Here is a 23,409-nt window from a genome sequence, read left to right on the forward strand (position 1 = left end):
CCTTCCACTTTCCGTCTGACCGTTTCTTCGCTCCCCGATGGAGGTGTGGCCACTCCTGACTCGTGCCCTCCCTCCTGTTGTGAGCTGCCAGCGCTTGATACCTGACGCCCTTCCTCTCCCCTGCTCTCTGTTGGTGACGCTGGTCCCGATTTCCAACTGCTCCCCTCTGAGCTCCCTCTGGCCCTTTCCTCCTGGGGTGTTCCCCTAGGCTCCCCCCTTGCCCTGGCCACTGGTGCTCCTTTCTGTGAATCTTCTGATTCACTGGAAAGACTCGGAGATCTCGGGTCGTCGTCATCACTCATCCTTTCTTCTGCCTCCTCCCCCTCGCTCTCTGTTTCCTCTCTTTCCTGTGCCTCTGCTCCTGAACCCCTGACAATTTCATTATAAAAATTAATTAAAATCAAATTGATGGCAACCGTTAAGCTAAAGTTCTGTAGAGATTGCCAAAGGAGGGAGTCAGGCTGTGCCCTGACCAAAGGCCTGGTGGAACAACTCTGTCTTGCAGGCCCTGCGGAAAGATGTCAAGTCCCGTACAGGAAAAAAAGTCCTGAAACCATTTTGACTCTCCCAAAATTGACCTCAAATGTTTCTCTGCAAGGACAAAGGAAATGGGAAAACCTCCCCATTGTCTCTTTGCTCACAAATCCTGTCTTAAGGGCGTATCTGTATATGAATAGGGTGTGACTGTGACCTGGATTCACGTGTCCATTATCAGGTACCCTGGCAAACAGGATTTCTGCTGTTGACCGCCTCCTTCTATGATGTATGTATGATGTTTCAGGGGGGTGGTCTTGGGCTCCAGGGTGGGCAATTTCAAAAGTCTATATAAGAGCTTGCACTCCAATGTTCTGGGTTCCTCCTCCCTCCTGCATGTGGTGAGTGAAGACCCTGTTGTAACAGTTTAATAAAGATCAGGCTTACTAGCTGTTTTGTTTCTCAATATTCTCTGGCTGGCCTCTGTTATTTTCTCCTACCAATAGAGAACCTACATAAGGACTCTATGCATTGCATTACAATAGGAATACCATAGAATTCAAATTGTAATGCAATATAAGAAATAAAAATACAAATAAAATCTATATGAATATTAATGCAATGGATGAGCTGTCTCCCGTCTTCAACCACAAATCCACAGACACACCACAGACCACTGAATGATGCTTGAGGACCACTGGTGGAATGAGGATCAGTTTGGCAGCTCCTGTCTTATACCATAATAAAATGGTTAGTTTTTAAGGTGCCACAATACTGTTGTTTTTGGTCTTTTCCAAGCTTTATAGAAACAGCACTGTGAGAAAACTGAAGATAAGCCAAGAGAGTGTAAAAATTATGGTCGACATCGTAGGAAAGTCCATTGCTACTAGGGTGCAGATTTAGATTTCTGGGCACTAGATTCAGTATTTTCTCTTTTTTTGACATACTTGTTTTTGTTTTTTCAAAAACACAGAATATAACAACCTTTCAAATACATATCAAATACTTTTGCTCCGCCGAGCACGCGACTTCCCTCCTTCCCTTCAACTGGCTTTCCCATTTCTACTAAATTGTATGCGCATTTCAACTGCCAGTTTCTGTCCTTCATCACGTTACAAGATTTATTTCAGTCTTCACATTTTTGCAATAATCTTTCAAATCCTCAATACCTTTACTCCAATCTCTTTGGAATTTCTGGTCGCCTTTAGATGCAGTATTTCCTAAAGATGAAAGTAATATAAACAGAAAGGTGTTGGAACCATATTCACACCAGCAGGCTTTTCGCAGGGAATCTTACCTTTGCAAGATAGCATTCCCCCAGATGTAAAATATATTACTGAAGGGGTTCAAAGCCAAACCTCTTGGTATAAGGGTTGTGTTTGTGTAATGCTCTAGTCCTAGCAACAACACAAACCCTTTATCAGAGGCTGTAACAGAAAAAAGAAGAGAAGTTGACTACAATGGATGTTCTAAATGGGGGTGATAGCAGTTATGAGAGTAACTAGAAAAAAGGATGCAGTGGTGGAAACCATCTCTGTTTCCCACAGCTATTCCCACTCCATATTTGAAGATTCAGCTTGACTTTTTGAAACAGGAGCAAACTGCACAGTTTTGCATTCTTTGCTTCTCTGAGAGACAGATTTCAATGGACTGCCTTTTCCTGGGTCAGTTCTCTAGAGATGAGGGATAATATAATATTATAGTGATAACGTGGCATACGGCAGGGTTGAGGAAGCTGTGGTCTGACAGCTGTTACTGGACAACCTCCATCCCCCATGTATGGAATCTTTGATCCTCCAGGTGCTGCTCACCTACCATCCCTAGCCATTGGTCGTGCTTGATGGGCCGGCCAACAACATCTGGAGAACCAGGGGTTCCCCACTACTGACATATGGGAAACCAGGGGAGGGAACCGCCCTGAGTGAAAGAGTCCTGATCCTCACCCTGCCCGTCTCCTGCGGCTGATATTTAAATGGGGAAACAGGTACACGTTAATGACACAAGGGACTTGTCCCTTAAGCAGGGAATTCTGATGACCCTCCACAAACTACCGTATTTTTCGCTCTATAGGACGCACTTTTTCCCCTCGAAAAATTAAGGGGAAATGTGTGTGCGTCCTATGGAGTGAATGCAGGCTCCTTGACTTCAGCGAAAGCAACGCGAAGCCTCCGAAGCCTTTGGAGCACAGCAGGAACTCGCGCTGCGCTCCAAAGGCTTTGGGGTTAGCTGCGCAAAGCCTCCGCAGGACAGCAGGGTCCCTGTGGAGGCTTCAAAGGCTGTCCCCAAAGCCAGAACAGCAAGACAGAGCGCTGCGCGGCGCTCCGTCTCGCTGTTCTAGCTTCGGGGTTAGCGGCGCAAAGCCAGGCTTCGCAGGCTGTCCCAGAAGCCTCCGCAGGGCACGGGGATGAAGGCTCCCTGTGCCCTGCAGAGGCTTCGCGCAAAGCTAGACCAGCTAGAGGGAGCGCTGCACAGTGCTCCCTCTAGCTATTCTGGCTTTTGGATGGCCCCGTGAAGCCTCCGCAGGGCACGGGGATGAAAGCTCCGTGTGGAGGCTTTGTGCAAAGCCAGACCAGCTATCCCAGCGGCTATCCCAGAAGCTAGAACAGCAAGAGGCTATCCAGAAGCCAGATCCCTCTTGCTGTTCTGGCTTCTGGGATTCAGATTTTTTTTTCCTTGTTTCCTCCCCCCCCCCCCCCACTAGGTGCGTCCTATAGAGCGGAACATACGGTATGCGCTGCTTTGTGAGGAACCATGACAAAGCAATGTAAAAATGCCCCATGAATCCACTCCACATATCTGCATAACTTGCTCTCATTATGAATTCCCTTCGGTTCAGAACTTGGGATTTTGGCAAAGAGTTCCAGGATTAATACATACTCAACGCCCCTTCCAACTTGTCTGCCATTTAACTATCCTCCTGTACTTGCAATCAGAAGGGTCAATGGTTTCGTTGCCATCCCCGCCCCCATACCTTTGAATGCACAATAAAGGGAGAAATAGAATTTGCAAATTCCGCTAGCAAGTTTGGAGCCCGGGTGTTAATTTTTGTGGCTTAACACAGAGTACACAAGTGTTGTCTTGTGCAAGTGGCAGCAGATTCTGCCTTGTCTCAAATGCTGCAGCTGAACTTACCCTTGGGAACTTTTTCAGGAATATGATAAATAAATTCAAAATGCTCTATATCTGCAAAGTGAGCAGAGAAAACATCCAAATGTTAAAATTGCCTACTTATTTACTTTATTCCATTTATGCATAAGCTTGGGGGGAAAGAAAAGGATGTAACAGATGGTATACCAGTAATTACAATTAGTTGGACTGAAATTACGCTTGTAACTGAATTTTCTATGGAGTACAACAGCAATTGACTTGGACTAATATATGCTTCCTTCTATCAGAATACAGTGAATCCATACATTTGATAACAACTCATGATCGATAAAATTAATCCATTTTTGCCTGCAGATATCCTGCCTTTGATTTCGTTCTCTAAATGTAATAAAGTAGGTTTATTCAGCCATGAAAAGCATAGCTCTTTAATTTATCATACCAATCTTTACTTGATGGTACATTTGCCATTTTCCATTTTCCCATGTACAGTGGAACCTCGGTTCCGAAACGTTCAAAAACCAAAGCATGCATTTCCGGAGGAATTTTGGCTTCCAAAAAGCGTTCAAAAACCGAAGCAGTTATTTCCGGGTTTTTGGCGTTCAAAAGCCTAAACGTTTGACTTCCGAGACCCTCGAAAACCAAGGTACCACTGCATAAACCTCTGGCTGCAACTAATGAACAGGAAACCATTTCTACACACTCGTTCCTTATAATGTCTTTCAGACAATATAGTAGGACAATAACGCAGTGGAAAGGGTCTCAGTATTTCAACATCTTTTCCAAATGATATTTTATTTTCCTTCAGTTCCCCTGTGCCCCCAAATCACATTTTGGCACTTCTAGCATATGGCGGGGTAACTTCAGTGCACCTGAATTTGCTCATTTTACTCTTTATTTATCTGTCCCTTTCTCTTTTTGTGTCATGATTGTTAGACAGGTTCCTGCCAGAATAGATTGGATTTTGATTTTTTTAACGCCAACAAGTTGAATTTCAAGTACAATAAACAATACGAATAACGCTTAAGAGAGCCAGTCTAACCTAGTAAGTATACCACAATGGTGTGTTTGTCGGTTCCCGTCTCATGCACCAGCAAATATATCCGGTTATCAGCCAAGGAGTAAGTGGCCCATTTGATGGAGCATGCCGAAGCTAGAAGGGAGAAGAAGATTGGGGCAATGGGAAAATTGCATTATTTAAAGAGATGTCACTGTAGGTTTTGCATTTGTGGCATGAGCACATCTTCCTGCTGGCCACTCTGAACAGACCACATTGCTCCTACTATTATGCCATGTCTCTGTTTACCCATATGTTGATTTTTATACCAGCTTAAATGTCATCTTCCAAAGAACTCTGGGAATCATCCTTTAGTGGAGCTATTTAAGTACACTGGGTGAAATCTTTAGTGGTGTTCCCAAGGAACTACAATTCCCAGGATTTCCTGGGAAGAGGAAATGAATGCTAAATCCCTGCAGACTGGTGGCGGGCAAACGCTGTCCCCATCTTCAAAAATTCAAAAGAAGACCCAGGTCATTCCTGACCAGTCAGCTTGATGTCGTTACCAGGAAAGGTCTTCGAACAGACCAGGAAAGGTCCTAGAACAGAAGATTAAACAGTTGGTTTGTGAGCACTTGGGAAAGGACGCGTTGATTATTGAGACCCAGCATGGGTTTCCCAAAGACAAGTCACGCCAGACGAATCTCATTTCTTTTTTTGATAGAGTTACAAGCTTGGTGGATCAGGGGAATGCTGTGGATGTAGTGTATCTTGATTTCAGTAAGGCTTTTGACAAAGTCCCACATGCTGTCCTTGCAGAGAACGCAAGCTGGATTTGTAGGTAGTTGACTGACCAAACCCAAAATCAATTACCGTATTTTTCGCTCTATAAGACGCATCAGACCACAAGACGCACCTAGTTTTTGGAGGAGGAAAACAAGAAAAAAAATATTCTGAATCTCAGAAGCCAGAACAGCAAGAGGGATCGCTGCGCAGTGAAAGCAGCAATCCCTCTTGCTGTTCTGGCTTCAGGGATAGCTGCGCAGCCTGCATTCGCTCCATAAGACGCACACACATTTCCCCTTACTTTTTAGGAGGGAAAAAGTGAGTCTTATAGAGCAAAAAATACGGTATTTAAAAGACTGTCACACGGAAGATGCAGCAAGCTTGTTTTGTCCTGCTCCATAGTAATGGAACTAAATCAGTGAGTGCAAGTTACAAGAAAGGAGATTCTGACTAAACATCAGGATGAACTTTCTGATGGTAAGAGCTGTTCAACAGTGGAAAGGACTCCCTGGGGAGGTGGTGCACTCTCCTTCCAAGGAGGCTTTTGAAGCAGAGGCTGGAGGGCCATCTCTTATGGATGCTTTAGTTACCTGCATAGAAGGGTTTAACTAGATGACCCTTGGAGTCCCTTCCAATGCTACAATTCCTTGATTCTATGAAATAATAATTGTCAGAAGTGCATACAGTTATTCCCCCCCCCCCATTATTTATACCACCTTTCATCTGAGGATCGCAGGGTGGTTTACAATATAAACAAGATACAGTGGTGCCTCGCAAGACGAAAAGAATCCATTCTGTGATTCTCTTCGTCTAGCGGTTTTTTCGTCTTGCGAGGCAAGCCCATTGACGGATTAGCGAATTAGCACTATTAGAGCTTTTAGCGGCTTTTAGTGGCTTATCTGCTGATCGGATCAGCTGATAAGCAGCTTAGCGGCTTAGAAATAGGGGGGAGGGGAAAAACCAGCAGGAACTCGCAAGACATTTTCGTCTTGCGAAGCAAACCCATAGGAGATTCGTTTTGCGAAGCACCTCCAAAATGGAAAACCCTTTCGTCTAGCGGGTTTTCCATCTTGCGAGGCATTCGTCTTGCGGGGCACCACTGTATACATAAGATATGCCCAGAATAGTTATCCATAATAAAGACACCATTCCTGGTCTGCATCTGTGTTAGAATTGTTCTTAAGAGGTTTTTGTTTTGTCTTTGCTGATTTTGGATTCCTTCGGAAGGACAGGATATAAATTTTATAAAGAAATAACAGTCATGGAGAAAATTAGCTCTCCCCAACCCAGCTCATTCCATGTTGTACAAGTACATTGTTGGATTTTGGGTCCTGAATTGTGATCAGGGAAACAAAGACATATATGGCCCATTCTGGCTTTACCTCCCTCACTACAAAGCTCACCATAGTGGCACGAGACTGTGGAGGCTACCCAGTGGGAGGCACATTTTAAAAATCAAAATGGACGTACCCCTTACAAAATCACATACTGTCTCTTCCTTTTCCCTCAAGGATCCAGAAGCCTTCACAATCCCATCTATATAGAAAAAGGAACCGTGGGTAGGGTTAAAATGAGTGGACTGCTTCTCCTTTCCCACTCTCCAATGGACAAAGCCTCCCATTGCCAGCACATGTATACCCTCCTTATGATCCAGAAATCATGCTCTGCCCCCAACCGACCCACTTTCTTTATTCAATTTGTCAGGAAATGTTCCGAGTCATCCACACAGTAATAACACAATTTAAAACGCATTAAAATAAGGCAATTATGAATTACCATAATACCTGAAAATTATCAAACATTTCAGCAAACGTAGCTTAAAACCTGAGGACAGTCCATAAAAACAAAGAATTAAAAATATGAACCTGAAAGCTCCCCCAATATCCTACAGAAATAGTAGGGAAATGTCAATTTGGAAGCGGCTTTCTGGAACCCAGCATCTCTGGCCTAGACTCGCTAATAATAATAATAATAATAATAATAATAATAATTTATTATTTATACCCCACCCATCTGGCTGAGTTTCCCCAGCCACTCTGGGCGGCTCCCAATCAAGTGTTAAAAACAGTACAGCGTTAAATATTAAAAACTTCCCTGAACAGGGCTGCCTTCAGATGTCTTTTAAACATAGGATAGCTGCTTATTTCCTTCACATCTGAAGGGAGGGCGTTCCACAGGGCAGGCGCCACTACTGAGAAGGCCCTCTGTCTGGTTCCCTGTAACCTCACTTCTCGCAATGAGGGAACCGCCAGAAGGCCCTCGGTGCTGGATCTCAGCGTCCGGGCATAATGATGGGGGAGGAGACGCTCCTTCAGGTATACTGGACCGAGGCCGTTTAGGGCTTTAAAGGTCAGCACCAACACTTTGAATTGTGCTCGGAAACGTACTGGGAGCCAGTGCAGATCTCTCAGAACCGGTGTTATGTGGTCCCGGTGGCCACTCCCAGTCACCAGTCTAGCTGCCGCATTCTGGATTAATTGCAGTTTCCAGGTCACCTTCAAAGGTAGCCCCACGTAGAGCACGTTGCAGTAGTCCAAGCGGGAGATAACTAGAGCATGCACCACTCTGGTGAGACAGTCCACAGGCAGGTAGGGTCTCAGCCTGCGTACCAGGTGGAGCTGGTAGACAGCTGATCAATCATCCAGTTGAGACCACACCATTCAAGTCTTGCTCAACACCCCGTTGCACAGAACAACGGAAGTGCATGCCCCTCCTCAAGCTAGCCCCCATCCATTCTGTCCTATAGTCCTACGCGGGGCAAGATAAATACCTCTAATCGTGATAAGAAAGAATTCTCCTTCCTGCCAGCCGCCACCAAGGGCAATCACATATTCAGAGCCATTCATTGGGAAAAAGACTGGGTTCAAGGTTCTCACACAGACATGGTTCAATATGCGTGTCCAGAGGTCTAAAGAAATAGAAGAGAACATATGAAGAGCCTGGCAGCTGGATCAGCCCCCACCTTGCCCAGGATCCTGCAACCAGATGCCCCTGGGAAACCCGCAAGGAGTATGAGTTAAGTATCCTTCTGTGCCTTTTGTTCCCTGGCGACTAGTATCCAAAGGTATCCTACCGCTCATTCATGTATCGTGACTAGTGGTCACAGACAGTGCTATCCTCCATGAAGTTATCTATACCCTTTATGACAGTCCATGACAACATCTTGGGGTAGCGCATTCCAGAGAGAGATGGTCCCGATCAGTTACTCTAAGCACCTTGCAAAGGCATAGGAGCCTTGTTTGTCAGATTACAATGTTATGAGGTGGTGCATTATGGGGTGTTAGGAGAGGGATAGTACCTCTGGTGGGGGACACGCTGTGCTCCTTCTGGGGTGCTTTGGTCCCCACCCTGCACTCAGCTCTCACCTGTGGCTCCTAGAAGCTGTCAACCTGTGACAGCTTCTCACACCCTGGGCACATTTTCAACAGGCTGGCTAAACCAGGTGAGGGTAGCCAATGAGTCTCAAACCCTCAGTGAGTTAGGGACTTCCCTGCATGCGCAGACAAACTGTGGCAGATTAAGCGGGCTCAACCAGTCAAAAAGGAGGTTTCTTTTTTTTTTTTTTACACAGCTTTCCCCATGAGACCTTTATTGGGGCGTTTTGCGCAGTGCAACACCTGCGCTCATAGTATAGAGTCACAGTATACGTGGTAATAATAAGATGCTCTGTAAATAGGTGCCAGACAAAAACATTCCTCTACGCCAACGGCCTTCGACCCATCTACGGACAGCCTTTTAAATGGTTTTGTGCGTGGGTGGAGTCACTGTTTTTTGTTATGTATTTTTGTATTTCTATACTAAATACAGTAGTAGTAATAAGAAATAGCGTGTGCATTTTCTCTGAAATGGAATTCGACTTTGAGAGGTGGAGAGGCAGAGCAACTGGGCTTCAGTTTTTACGCCGCGCTGGCTCCAGAAGACGAGGACGTGCAGCTACATTTAGGGAATGGGGCCAAACACGACACGCGTTGCTGCGGATACTTCCCATGCGAAAGAGAGACCCGCCTGCGCGCCTGCGCGGTGCCTTATCTGCGCCCCCGGACCTTCTCCTCATGGCTCTCTCGGAGGTTTCTGCACATGCTGTAGAGGGAAGTGAGGGGCAGATGGGGCTCATCAACCTGGGGAGGTAGCCCATCTAGGGGAAGGAAAACACTGATCCTCAACTTCCACTGCCTTGTGGGATATCTTCAGGAGAAGAAAAAGCTATGGAATGAACCCCACACAAATCTGGAGTGGAATCCCTAAGACGGTTGGATGGTGCCTTGTATGCTTCCTTTCGGCAACTCCTGCAGTCAAGCTGCTGCCAAACATCTTGCCCAGGGAATCTTGTCGTCTGGGCAGCCCAGGACCTCCATACACAGGCTTGTGCCCCAAGGAGGTCACTTTGGTACTGCTCATACAGCGGTTTGAATTCACTCCTGGAGGCACACTCCACTGTCTCCTGAGACAGATGGATGCCAATAACAATGGGCCTTCTTGGTAGAACCTCTCAGAGTTTGGGGCTCCCTTCCTAGAGAGGCTAGACTGACTAGCTCCTTGCCACCTTCCACCATCGGATGAAAACTGTTTCATTCTGGCAGGTTTTGGGAAACTGGCTGTTTTTAAGGAAAGGGCTTTTAACAGCACTGTGCTGTTTTTAATACCGCGTGGTGATGTTAGTAATTTCCTAAAAGCTCGTTGACAGAGGTGTATATGACAGACAAAGGTCTGTCATTGACAAAGGTGTATAAAACTATGCATAGTATAGAAAAGAGGATAGAGAGGAGTTTGAATTGGGCCCAGGCACTAATTGGCGGTCAGTGCTGTTTTGCCTCTTCCATTGTCAGCACTGTGCTGCCAATGCAGTTACAGTGGCATAACCATGGTGCTGTGGGTCCTCCACAGTGGCACACCTTCAAGATGCACTGCCACAACCAGGGGTTAGTCCATATTCTATCCTTGTCCAGCCAGTGCAAGTTGAGGGCAGGACAGCAGTTAACGTGACGAAGGATTCCCTGCCCCCAGAGAAAACGGAAGAGCATAATAATAATAATAATAATAATAATAATAATAATAATAATTTATTATTTGTACCCCGCCCATCTGGCTGGGTCTCCCCAGCCACTCTGGGCAGCTTCCATAGAAACCAAAAAACACTAAAATATCATTCATTAAAAACTTCCCTGAACAGGGCTGCCTTAAGATGTCTTCTGAATGTCAGGTAGTTGTTTATCGTTTTGACATCTGAAGGGAGGGCGTTCCACAGGGCGGGCGCCACTACCGAAAAGGCCCTCTGCCTGGTTCCCTGTAGCTTTGCTTCTTGCAATGAGGGAACCGCCAGAAGGCCCTCGGAGCTGGACCTCAGCGTCCGGGCAGAACAATGGGGGTGGAGACGCTCCTTCAGGTATACTGGACCAAGGCTGTTTAGGGCTTTAAAGGTCAACACCAGCACTTTGAATTGTGCTCCGAAACGTACTGGGAGCCAATGTAGGTCTTTCAAGACCGGTGTTATGTGGTCTCGGCGGCCGCCCCCCAGTCACCAGTCTAGCTGCCGCATTCTGGATTAGCTGTAGTTTCCGAGTCACCTTCAAAGGTAGCCCCACGTAGAGCACATTGCAGTAGTCCAAGCGGGAGATAACTAGAGCATGCACCACTCTGGCGAGACAGTCTGCTGGCAGGGAGGGTCTCATCCTGCGTACCAGGTGGAGTTGGTAGACAGCTGCCCTGGATACAGAATTGACCTGCGCCTCCATGGACAGCTGTGAGTCCAAAATGACTCCCAGGCTGCGCACCTGGTCCTTCAGGGGCACAGTTACCCCACAGTTACCCCATTCAGGACCAGGGAATCCTCCACACCTGCCCGCCCCCTGTCCCCCAAAAAGAGTACTTCTGTCTTGTCAGGATTCAACTTCAATCCATTAGCTGACATCCATCCTCCAACCGCCTCCAGGCACTCACACAGGACCTTCACCGCCTTCACTGGTTCTGATTTGAAAGAGAGGTAGAGCTGGGTATCATCTGCATATTGATGGACACCCAGTCCAAACCCCCTGATGATCTCTCCCAGCGGCTTCATATAGATGTTAAAAAGCATGGGGGAGAGGACGGAACCCTGAGGCACCCCACAAGTGAGGGCCCAAGGGTCTGAACACTCATCCCCCACCACCACTTTCTGAACACAGTCCAGGAGGAAGGAGCGAAACCACTGTATAACAGTGCCCCCAGCTCCCAACCCCTCTAGACGGTCCAGAAGGATGTTATGGTCGATTGTATCAAAGGCTGCTGAGAGATCCAGCAGAACTAGGGAACAACTCTCACCTTTGTCCCTAGCTCGCCGGAGATCATCAACATAGCATAGCTCTCATAGAATTCCATCTGTTCCGTAACGGAAGGCATGACAGTTAAAGTTGCATAAAACCAATACAAAACTGTGCCTTTTGGCTTCTCAGGCTCACGTACCAGACCCAGAGGTGTTCACATGCAAGATTGGGTAATGTCCCGTATAGTAATAGACAAGCTGGTTCTGCCGGATGAACAGGGTGCTCTCTGTACTAATGGCATCAACAATGGCAGAGGAGAATGTACCCTGTGGGCATGAGAGGGAGCCAATCCAGCAGCTGTCAATGCCCACCTGTAGCAGAAAAGGAGACAAAGAGAGACAAGGGTGGAAACAGGATCAGCTCCTACTAGGTTAAGAGTTGTGTGGGAATTCCCACAATGCTGTGCTTTGTTAGCTGTAATGGGCATCCTCTGTGTTAAGGGTGTCAGCTCTTGAGCTGCTTTCAACTGGAGACGCTGGGGACTTAACCTGGGACACACTACGCACAAAACATGCGGTCTGCCGAAGTCAAGGTCCACCACCGTTGGACGGCTACAAGTTTACTTGCCGGCACCAAGCTCATGTGTGAACCATTGGGGGAGTTCCAGCCCCACCGCACCCCGGCCAACACAGAGATGCCACGTCAGCGTAGGCGCCGACTCCATGGGGCCTGAGGGGGCTCGAGCCCCCTCAAAAAAAAAATTGGGGGGGCTCAGCCCTCCCAATGATCTCGGGCGCCCTTCCAGCAGAGCGCCGCCGCCATCCCCCGCCTCCTCCCCACCTGCTCCCTCGCCAGCCAGCCAGCCAGCCGCGCGCCCTAGTCAGAGAGCCCCGGCCGTCCCCCGCGAGATTAGGGAATCCCCGGGGGCGGGGGCTCCTGCCTCGCTGCTTCGCAGCACCACCGCCACTGCCAAGGCACTGCCGGGGGGAATTTCCTTTTTTTATATATATAAAATTTTTATTGGTTTTACAAAGTTTTTTTAAAAACAAACAAACACTTAAAAAGACAGACAAACACGTATAATTTCATAGCATTTTTTCATAAACCTCTTTTCCGGGACTCCCCCATACCCCCCCTTTCTGCATCCCAATGTCCATAATTTTATAGCAACTCCCAATTGTTCCTTTCCACCCTCTGTCATCTTAGTCTTTTCTGTATTCTGACCTTATATCACTGTATCCCTTTACTCCTGAAAACCACAACATTCTAACATTCATCAAGTTTATAATAGTCCTTAAGATAGTTTTTAGATTTTCTCCATTCTTCTTCCGCCGTCTCTTTTCCCTGATCACGGATTCTGCCTGTCATCTCAGCCAGTGTCATATAGCCCATCACCTTCGTCTGCCATTCTTCCAGAGTGGGCCGGGGGGAATTTCCTTCCTCCTGGCGGTTTCAGCGGTTTAGGGCCGGTGCGGAGGGGGCTCGCCCTCTCTTCTCCGGCTAGCCCCACGTTTCCCGCATATCAGCTGTTCCGGAGCTGATTAATAGGCGCAGCACGCTCTCCCCTATTCGCTCACGAGGAGGCGGCGCCACTTTATTTGCATATTCATGAGCTTATTTATTATTCATGAGCTTTCCCGGGGCCCCCCCCCAATATTTTTTATAAGTCCGCGTTCCTGCATGTCAGAGATGTGCTTTGCAGAGGGCTCATTTCCCCTTTACCTCTATTGGAATGTAATCCCAAAACATCGAGTCCGACATGAAGACAATCTTGCTCCGGGGAATGCCGCCAAGGATGAGCACAGGGGCTTGTCCATAAGTGTACCACAAGGGACGTGATGGGTCTCTCAGTTGCAGGACATTCTTCAAAGAATCTAGCTGTGCTTGGCAAGAAGGGACCAGAGAGGAGAGTCTGTCTATCACACCAAAGCCACTGGGGACCAACAGATACCTTCTACAGAATCCAAGGGTAAAACTTCAGGGGTACCATGCCAGGCCCCACCCACAAGGGCAGAGGCAGGGACTGTCAAGGACTGGCTGGATGCCAAGGAGAGGTGGGAGGCACCAGCCGGGGAACTCCCGGGGGAAGAAGGCTCAGAGCCAGGGGACTGGTGGTGGGACGATGATGAGTGGTCAGAGGAAGAAGACTGCGGGGAGGAGGTGCCGGAAGCTAGAGGGGCAACGGGGTTTAGTGAGCAGGAAGAGTCTGTTCCAGAGTACAGTTCAGACTCTGAGGCTGAAGCAGAGGCTGGAGAGGAGGGGGGTCAAGAAGCTGCAGAGGAATCTAGGGAATCTCCCCCCACACACACACACACACTGCAACCAGCTCCCCGCCTCGCCCCCCAGTCTCTTAAGAATATGCAGAGATGAAAAGAGCAGACTGCAGAGTTTTTACTGCTACTGTCACTAGGAGCCAGTGCATGATTATAAAGTAAGTAAATCTAATTTTCAAACTTTGCAAGTTGTTGCCCGATTCTTTGTTTAGCAGGGTAAGGAAGAGGAAGCCAGCTTACTTCATAGCTGGACTTGCTCAAAAGGAGACTTTGCAGCCTAATTCCTATGCTTTTCTGCTACCAAAGATGGGATCCTAAAACTCTGTTTAACCCCCACAGGCAAATGCAACCACATCTGCAGACTGCAAGTAGCAGTGGTTAGCAGACTGTAAGGCCACTTGAGATCGCTACAACCCCAGCATTTTACCTTTTCTCCAATCTTGATCTTCACCTCATTTTGAACAATTCCCACATAGCCATTGATATTTATGGAAAAACTATACATAAGGAGAAAAAGAATATCTGTGTTTTCTTTTGCTACATTTATATACTTTTTCTTAAAAGCTGTCAATTCCATTCAAAATACCGTAATGGTTTGCTGTCAGAGATTTGATACAAAAGGGAGGGAGGGGGGAGGGGAAAACTAGCCAGTTCAATTACCAACACATTCATGTAATTGTTACATAATGGCCAAATGGAACTGTCAATCCAGGAAACAGTTCTGGGAGGGGAGGAGCCACACGGCAGTCGGCTCCAGCCAGGAGGATGGAACAGGCCTCGCTGTGTCCCCTTGGCCCATAGACACAGCCAGGTGGAACTGTCTCTGGTAGAAGATGGTTCTAGTTCTGCTGAGCTGATCAAGAGAGCTTTGCTGCCAGTTCTCTTTCTGTAATAGACTGACGGTTCCGGCTTTTGTTTTGTTTTAGGTTTCATTCAAAAATATGGCACAAGCAAGATACTGGCACACGTGAAAATGTTCTTGCTGGGTCTACAAACTAGAAACGTATCCCTCACCTTCTCTTTTTCACAGGGAGACCAATGCCGTTGCTCTCCACCAACACATCCAACACAACAGTGCCGTTCAAGAAGGGCATCGGCGTGAACCAGCACATTTGGCAAACTTCCTCGCTGTCGCAGTTTGCTGGAGGCAGAGAAGGCATGGAAAGGTCAAACGGTAAAGGACCCCTGGACGGTTAAGTCCAGTCCAAGGCGACTATGGAGTGTGACGCTCACCTCACTTCAGACCGAGGGACAGACAGCTTTCTGGGTCACGTGGCCAGCATGACTAAACTACTGGTGCATGGAGGAACATGACGGAAGCCAGAGCACACGGAAACACTGTTTACCTTCCAGCCACTGCACTACCTATTTCTCTACTTGCACTGGTATGCAGTGGTATGCACTGGTAGGTTGGCAGAAGCTGGGACAGAGCAACGGGAGCTCACCCCGTTGTGCGGATTTGAACCGCCAACCTTCTGATCAGTAGGCCCAAGAGGCTCAGTGGCAGAGCAGGAATCCCCTCCAAAAGGCTAAACAGAGGGAGGACTAGAAGTGGGGAGAGGCTGCATCCCAGTAAATGCCTGCTCCACCCAGTGCTAGTGGCAGGATCATACACATGTTGGCGGAAGAGTGAGACAAAATATTATCTGCTATTTAAATTAGGTGCTTGGATGGTGATTCTTGTTCTGACTTCTGCCAATACATACATACAAACACACACACACACACACACACACACACACACACTTGGAGGCAACGGGGAAATGAGCTATTATCATCCAAGGCAGAAAATCCAACTGCTACCTTCCCTTCTGCCAATTAACCTACAATGCAATCTATGAAGAGGTTCCCCAATGCAAGCTTAAAGAATTTACAAGTGAATTGGGCCAAACTGGGTCCAATCTGTCCGTCTGCTTATTTGTGGCCATTAGTGGCATCCAAAATTTGCTTTCTGAAGCTGAAAAATTCTGAAGGGAGCAAAGCTCCTTAAAAGGAAGCTACTCTCTAATGAGATACTTCCTTTTGTGCTTCCTGCTTCCGCACTGCCTCTTGGGGATGACATGCTGAAATACCTTTATCCCTATACGGAGCAGCCCTCATTTCGATCTGCAGCTGCTCCTGTTTCTGACGCACAGGGTGGACGGGTTCTGAAAAAGTGACAGTCACAATCGGCCTCAGTCCAGTGTAGTGACCTGTCCGAATTGCCCATGCTGAGTTCTGGAAGGAGGAAAGAAGTTTGTTGACCCAGAGCCCTTGTCACAAAATTACTCTAGTGTCACTTGCCTGTGCTGACTCAATCCAAGCAGAGGTCTGTCAACTATGACATTAGTGTTGCGACTTACAGGGGAGAGAAGATGGCAGATTTTGTCGGTGTTTGATGATACAGTCAACACACACAATTGCCTCATTACGTAAATCATGTTCAGAATACCACAACACACCCATAACTGGCTGTAAAGCAACATAACATTATATATACTAAAACTGTAATTGTCATATCAAAAAAAATGCAAACAGTTCCTGATGGCAGTAACATGATGTTGTTTAGTCGTTTAGTCGTGTCCGACTCTTCGTGACCCCATGGACCAGAGCACGCCAGGTACTCCTGTCTTCCACTGCCTCCCGCAGTGATATGTTATCCCACAATAATATATCATATTACCATTAACCTTCTATATGATTTTATTGTCATAAAGTCCAAGGATAGTCAAGTCCAAAGATTGTCACGTCCAACGATTATAATGTACAGTTCCTGTTGGCAATGCCATTTCATACTGATATCATCCTTCTACATAGTCCTATGTCTTGAGAGTGTAACAAACAGAACTACTTAGTAACAATAAGGCAGCGACAGACCACTTCTCAGGATACACCCTTGTTTCGCCCATTGGGCTTCTTAAGCAACAAGGTTTCCAGGAGATTTTTTAGTTTGGAAAAGAATAATTTATAACCCAAAAGAGTTTGAAATGAGGAATGAAATTAAGCCAGAGATGAATGAAATGGAACAAGGGACTGGAAAAATGAAGAAAGACGAATAGTGGGTTGTTATTACGGAGGGAATGTTTGAATAATTCTTTTTATGTAACTGACAGGACACAGAATAAGAAGCCCTTTTTTCTCTTCTTTTCCTATCCAGTCACTTACCCAGGGTTTGGTTTCCTTGGAATAAGAGACCGTGGTTTCTTTATGACATGTGGTTTATTTACACACATATGCAACCTAAACCTACAGTGGAGGGGCTCGCAGCATTAACACCCCAAGTGGTCTTGTTTCTCCCATAGACACAGCCTTGGATTCCAGCAAAAATCAAGCATGGCTCTGACTCCCTGGCTTATGCCAGCAGCCTGCTTCTAGCCCAACTCTCTCCCTCACACAACTATCCTGGCTTTTGTCTGTCTTACTGGCAGCCAAACAAGAGAGGGGTGCCCATCCATTTGTCCTCTGGCACAGAGCAGCTTCCTTTGTTATACAAAGGTCCATACTGAGTTGGCAACTATGAGCCTTGTCTGGCTAATTCAGCAATGGAATCCTCCATTCGATTTTAATCCTTGGTGGGACCTGGAGCCCAGGAATTATAAAGGACTAGGGCATCAGGCAGGCTGACCGCACCTCCCCCCCCCCCCAAAAAAAAAGACCTCACAAGATTATCATGCATCTCAGCAACAGATGAAACAGAAATGCCACTTTAAAGCAGTGGCTTAAAACAAATTTATGTCCATAGTGCAAATCTATCCATTGCTGAAGCAACAGGGGAGCAAGTGAAAATGCCCCTTCAATTACAATGTGTAAGTATCCCTTGCCCTCACAAAGCATGTGGCTCTTCCCTTACCTGAAGTGTGCAGCTCAGATTAATTTTCAGGTAGTATGGAAATCCCAGGTATTTCTGTAAAAAGAGAAAGTTATTTCAATAGCTCTTTTCACTTGGACAGATTGTTGGCTTGACCTCTGCAGAGTTCTGGTTGACTGATATACCAGCAGAGCCAACAGCAGCCCTGAATAAAACAGTTGATTTAATAAAATAAACCAAAGTAGCTGAGACCGTAAGGGATTCAAGCACTTGTGCCTGCTAGGAATCATCAAGGATGAAAGCAGAAGCTCCAGATTTATACACTGCTGTGGTGAGCCGGTCAGGTCTGCAGTTTGAGAAGGTCTCACAACTGGGATCTCCCCCTAAACTCTAGGTTGACGCTACCCACAAAGGCAGCCCATTGGTTCCCTCCGTTATAAAAGCTTCCAAGTCAGGCTTGGCCTTTGCCTGGGATGCAATCAGCCCTGGCCTCTTCTGTTAAGCCTTTTGAGGATGTGTGCGACTGCTGTTTGTCTGATTTCCCTTCAGCCCTTGGTTCTAGGGGCTCTCTAAGTGACCTCTTGCCCACCCTCCTAACAGCTCCAGCTCAAGAGCCATGGAACCCAAGCAGCCCTTACTAGCCATGGAAGGAAAGGAAGATCCAGTGGCGTAGCGTGGGTTGTCAGCACCCAGGGCAAGGCAAGTAATTTGCGCCCCCTAACCCGTGGATTTGCGCCCCCTAACCCTAACCCCCAGATGTTGCGCCCGGTGCGGCCGGCCCCCCTGCACCCCCCACGCTACGCCACTGGGAAGATCTTCTCTCCCACACCCAGGCATGTTGTACTCACTGCATTTTTGTCATCAGGGTCTATAGCTGAGTCTGTGAGTTCCTTGAAGATCTCAGCCACCCTTTTAACTTCCCGCTGGGTAAAGAAAATCTTTCGGTCGGTCCCAAGGTCAGCAAAATCATTGACTACAGCTACCCAATTACAATCTGATGCAAATAGATGTTTCATGCACAGGAAAACAAGCGACAGGGTAGCTGCGAAAAGTTGCCACATCACAGATGCTCCTTGCAAAGGAACCTGCCGAAACAACAACAACAATTCCCCTACCTTTTAAATTGCAGGTGTTCTAAATAAGTAAGCCTCTTCCCAATATTCTACCTAACCTAAGAGGGGGCTTTCCACAGAGGGACTGGCTTGATATTTCATGGTAAGCTTCAAAGGAGGCAAAAAACAATATTAAAGTCCTACGTGGTTCGTGTCCTTCAAACACACACCTTTACTTCCTCCTGTGTTAGTGAATAGCTGCTATTCACCCCAGAGGAAAAAGTAACATACTGGCAAGTGCTGCACAGAAGGCAAAACCAGTCAGTTCTGGGCTGTTAGCCTTCCTCTAGGATTCCACAAAGGAAGAAACATGTCACGTGGCCCTTTTCGCTTGGCTGGTTTTTGCCTTAACCTCTTGTGTGTGGTAACAGGCACACACCTTTGTCTCTTGTGAAAGATGAATGCCAACCTTTCCACTCCAGAAACTGCGCTCAGCGCAGTTTCCAAAGACTTAAAAATTGTCAAATAAATAAAAACAATAAAGAACACAACTGGCCTTCTCCTCTTGCGGATAAGGAGCTGATTAACAGGAATCAAAGGACGAATTAATGGACAGTTCTCCCATTGGAAAGATGTAGAATGGAGTCCCCCAAGGATTGGCAGTGGACCTGTGCTTTTTAACTTGTTCATAAATGATTGAGAATTGGTGAAAGAAGATTGGAAGAAATTTAAAGATTATCTACAGAAATATTGTAAAATTAATGAATGTTAGAATGATGTTAGAATGAAGTTAAGTGGTTTAAGCAGTAATGCTATAAAGGTGTATGTAAAAATGGATTGATAACAGGTGAAAATTTAAAGTTATATTATATTAAGTTAAAGGATTAGGAGAAAATAAAGAGGGAAAGAAATTGCTTAATTAACTAATTGAACTGGAATACAAAAAAGGGAGGTATGAGGAAGTCAGGGAAACAAGGATATGAATGTAAGGCATGGAAAGATTGATTCATTTTTTTTCTTTTCCTCTGTAAGTTTTTATTTTTTATTCTGTATTTTGTATTTTTCTTGTATTTTTATTTTTGTTTTTTATTTTTGTATTTCTTGTTTTTATTTAATTCTTTTCTCTGAAACTTTAATAAATATCATTTTTAAAAAACCATAAATGATTGAGAATTAGGGTGAACGGTTAGGGGCCAAGTTTGCTGATAATACTAAATTGTTCAGGGCAGTTAAAACAAAAAGTGAAGAGCTCCAAAAGAACCTATATGAACTGGAGGAATGGGTGGTAAAATGGCAAATGCAATTCAGTGTAAACAAGTCTGAAGTGATGCACATTTGAACAAAAAAAACTTCATTTCACTTATACCTTCACAGGGTCTGAACTGGCAGTGTCTGACCAAGGGCTGATAGCTTGATAAAGATGGTGACCCTGTGTGCAGGAGCTGTGAAAGGGGCAAATTCTAATCTTGAGACCATTAGAAAATAAATTAAAAATGAAACTGACTTTCTAATAATGTTGGTATACAAATTTATGGTGCAGTGGCATTTGGAATAATATTTATTTATTTATTTATTTATTTATTTATTTATACACCGCCCATCTGTCTGGGTTACCCCCGCCACTCTAGACAGCTTCCAACAAAGATTAAAAATAAATTAAAACATCAGCCATTAAAAACTTCCCTAAAGAGAGCTGCCTGCAGATGTCTCCTAAACGTCAAGATACCATGTTCCAGATCGCCTCACTTCAAAAAGGTTATGGTAGAGATTGAAAAAAGTTAAGAAAAGAACTACCAAGATGATCATTTAAGAACTGCTTAAATGTCTGATGCTGTATTGTTTTTAATATTCAGTTGGAAGCCACCCAGAATGGCTGGAGAAACCCAGCCAGATGGGCGGGGTATAAATAATAAATTATTATTATTATTATGCACAGTACTATGGAGAAAGTGGATAGAGAAAAGGTTTTCTCTCTCATGTCACGAGTCCCAAAGTGTTGATGGGCTCAGGAGCAGAGTGTCAGACCAAGACATATGAGGAGAAAAGGATGGTGGGAGAGCAAGGCCTGAGACCAGGGAGCAAAGGCGAGGGTAGGCACGTCCCTCTCCCAGAGCTGCTTTGGATGGGGGAAGCAGGACTTTCACCTCCATTTCTCCCTGCTGGGTGGAGAAGTGTGGAAACAGAATCTGGCGAGGGCTTCTGCCAATGACTGAGAGTGGAGGAACCAGAGTTAGGAAGCAAAGGCACAGCCGGGTCACCCAGGTCCCAGAAACACTCAGCACTGGGAGCAGATGCATCCATTCGGATATGGTGAACATCTGCACACTCACAAGATTGGGCTTGACTTGCCCAGTCTTTAGAAACTGGGCAGGGAGGCATGCCACCCCATGAAATTTACACCGTTGCTTCCCATGTACAGTGGTACCTCCGGTTACATACGCTTCAGGTTACAGACTCCGCTAACCCAGAAATAGTACCTCGCGTTAAGAACTTTGCTTCAGGATGAGAACAGAAATCGTGCTCCGGCGGTGCAGCAGCAGCGGGAGCCCCCATTAGCTAAAATGGAGCTTCAGGTTAAGAAAGGACCTCCGGAATGAATTAAGTTCTTAACCCGAGGTACCACTGTAGTTCTGAACTCATTTCCAATGCTGGAGTTCTTAAACTTGAACCGCTGCTTCTAGCCTGGCTAGCCATGCCTTAAGTGTCACCTTAAGCCTCAATTTGTAAGATAGTTTGTATTTTCAGTTAAAAGCTAAAGGCTGCATTTCAGCTGGCTGATCTTTTGCTAAAGCCAAATGTGTTTTTCAAGTTGAAGTTGTGCAGTCAAAAGTTAGCACTACAGTGGTACCTCGGGTTAAGAACTTAATTCATTCTGGAGGTCCATTCTTAACCTGAAACTGTTCTTAACCTGAGGTACCACTTTAGCTAATGCCGCCACCGTGCAATTTCTGTTCTCATCTTGAAGCAGTTCTTAACCCAAGGTACTATTTCTGGGTTAGCGGAGTCTGTAACCTGAAGCGTCTGTAACCCAAGGTACCACTGTATTGGGTTCTTCCAGGAAACTGCATAGGACTGCGGTTATGCTATTCTGAATAAACTGAGTACAGTGGTGCCCCGGGTTAAGTACTTAATTCGTTCCGAAGGTCCGTTCTTAACCTGAAGCACCTAATGGGCTAATGGGGCCTCCTGCTGCTGCCGCGCTGCCGGAGCACAATTTCTGTTCTCATCCTGAAGCAAAGTTCTTAACCTGAAGCACTATTTCTGGGTTAGCGGAGTCTGTAACCTGAAGCGTATGTAACCCGAGGTACCACTGTATTCCGCTATGTACGGCTACTCTTCAGTGTCTATGAATGTATATAAAATAATACACAACGCAATCTCTGGATTCTTCATGGGGGCCTGGCTGTGGGGGCTTTAACAATCAGGTCCTGTACTTCGTCATTTACCCTCCTTGGTGCTTTGCTGTAGTATCCTGAAAATGATCATTTGCTGGTAACCCCATGGAGGCCTGGAAGTCCTCCAAGAGGGAGGCCTTGGCCAGGATATTAAATCGCTCATTACAACCAGCATGGAAGACTCCAATACCACATTCTCAATGCCTGTTTCAATCTGTTACATCTGGCATCAACTCTGTTGTGTGTTTAATAACAACTTAAACCTGTCAAACATAAAAAATTAGTAAAAAAAAAAAATCCTTCCAGTAGCACCTTAAAGACCAACTAAGTTAGTTCTTTAGTCATACCAAGAACTAACTTAGCTGGTCTTTAAGGTGCTACTGGAAGGAATTTTTTATTTTGACTATGGCAGACCAACACGGCTACCTATCTGTATAAAAAAATAGAAATTACTTGAAAGAAAACCAATAGGCCTAGGATTAAATTAAGTTGCAATTAAATAAATGCGATTTAGAATGTCAAGAAAAGTGAATAAAATGGACTATACTTGGAAATTGTTTTAGTTTAATAATGATATTGGAAAGCTGTTACTTTTAACTACAAGGAAACTCAGAAGGGAGGGACTTGAGGAAGTCAACTAAGATGCTTAAAAGGCTGGATTTGTGAAGAATTAAGTTTGTTGTTATTGTTTATCTCTTTGTTTTTTCCCCTCTCTTTTTTTTCTTTTTCTGTTTTTGTGTACCAATCTGCTTTGTGGTTTTTGTTATCATTTATTAAATTAATTAAATAAAAATTTATTTAAAGAAAACAAATTAAACCTGTCAAATAAACTTCTGCAGCAACTGAGCTCCGTTGCCTGTGTCATTGGCCTGCGTTTCCCACGCCTGGCATCACACGCCTAGCCCCTTGGCTGGTGACGTCACGGGGCCTCACGCAGACACCTCCCTACTAGTGACGTCACCCTGGTGACGTCGAGCGCTAACAGCTATTTCAAGACACTACGCTTCACAAACGTTCTCATCAGCCCTCATACCTTCTCCCCCTCGCCGCCGCCGCCCCCCCAAAACCCGCCTACATCGCGCTCCCCAAATTAGCGTCCCAGCGCCCCCGCTTCAAACACCTCCGCTCGCTTCGCTGGGAGCCGTTACTCCGCTTCGCGCATGCGCTCCAAAAACCTTCCAGCCAGCCAATCGGGAGCGGAGCCGTTGGTGCGTCGCCGACGCGCGCGCGTCGGGCCGGCCTCGAGGCCGGTTGCCCCGGAGACCGCGCGGGCGGCCGCCAAGCGAGGACGTCGCGCTGGG

At 46.1% G+C, this 23,409-nt stretch overlaps 1 protein-coding gene across 6 annotated transcripts in view; it reads right to left on the reverse strand.

The window, feature by feature from the left end:
* Positions 1-23,345, reverse strand: part of CATSPERG (cation channel sperm associated auxiliary subunit gamma) — a 47,254-nt gene extending 23,909 nt beyond the window's left edge. The window contains exons 1-14 of one of the 6 annotated variants that reach the window (XM_082230961.1): positions 22,927-23,125; positions 20,080-20,155; positions 18,510-18,746; positions 17,704-17,757; positions 15,947-16,091; positions 14,889-15,015; positions 14,302-14,371; positions 13,324-13,479; positions 11,801-11,972; positions 8,133-8,270; positions 6,833-6,898; positions 4,622-4,732; positions 3,607-3,657; positions 1,772-1,901 (exon numbers count right to left, since the gene is read on the reverse strand). In XM_082230961.1, coding sequence (XP_082087087.1) covers positions 1,772-1,901; positions 3,607-3,657; positions 4,622-4,732; positions 6,833-6,898; positions 8,133-8,270; positions 11,801-11,972; positions 13,324-13,479; positions 14,302-14,371; positions 14,889-15,015; positions 15,947-16,091; positions 17,704-17,757; positions 18,510-18,746; positions 20,080-20,155; positions 22,927-22,973 — 1,580 coding nt within the window. In that variant the 5' untranslated portion in view covers positions 22,974-23,125. The other 5 variants (XM_082230960.1, XM_082230963.1, XM_082230962.1 and 2 more) reach the window with 5 other exon arrangements.
* Positions 23,346-23,409: the final 64 nt, after the last annotated feature.

Source organism: Podarcis vaucheri (genome assembly GCF_965113315.1).
Source record: "Podarcis vaucheri genome assembly, chromosome: 7".
Classification (NCBI taxonomy): domain Eukaryota; kingdom Metazoa; phylum Chordata; class Lepidosauria; order Squamata; family Lacertidae; genus Podarcis; species Podarcis vaucheri.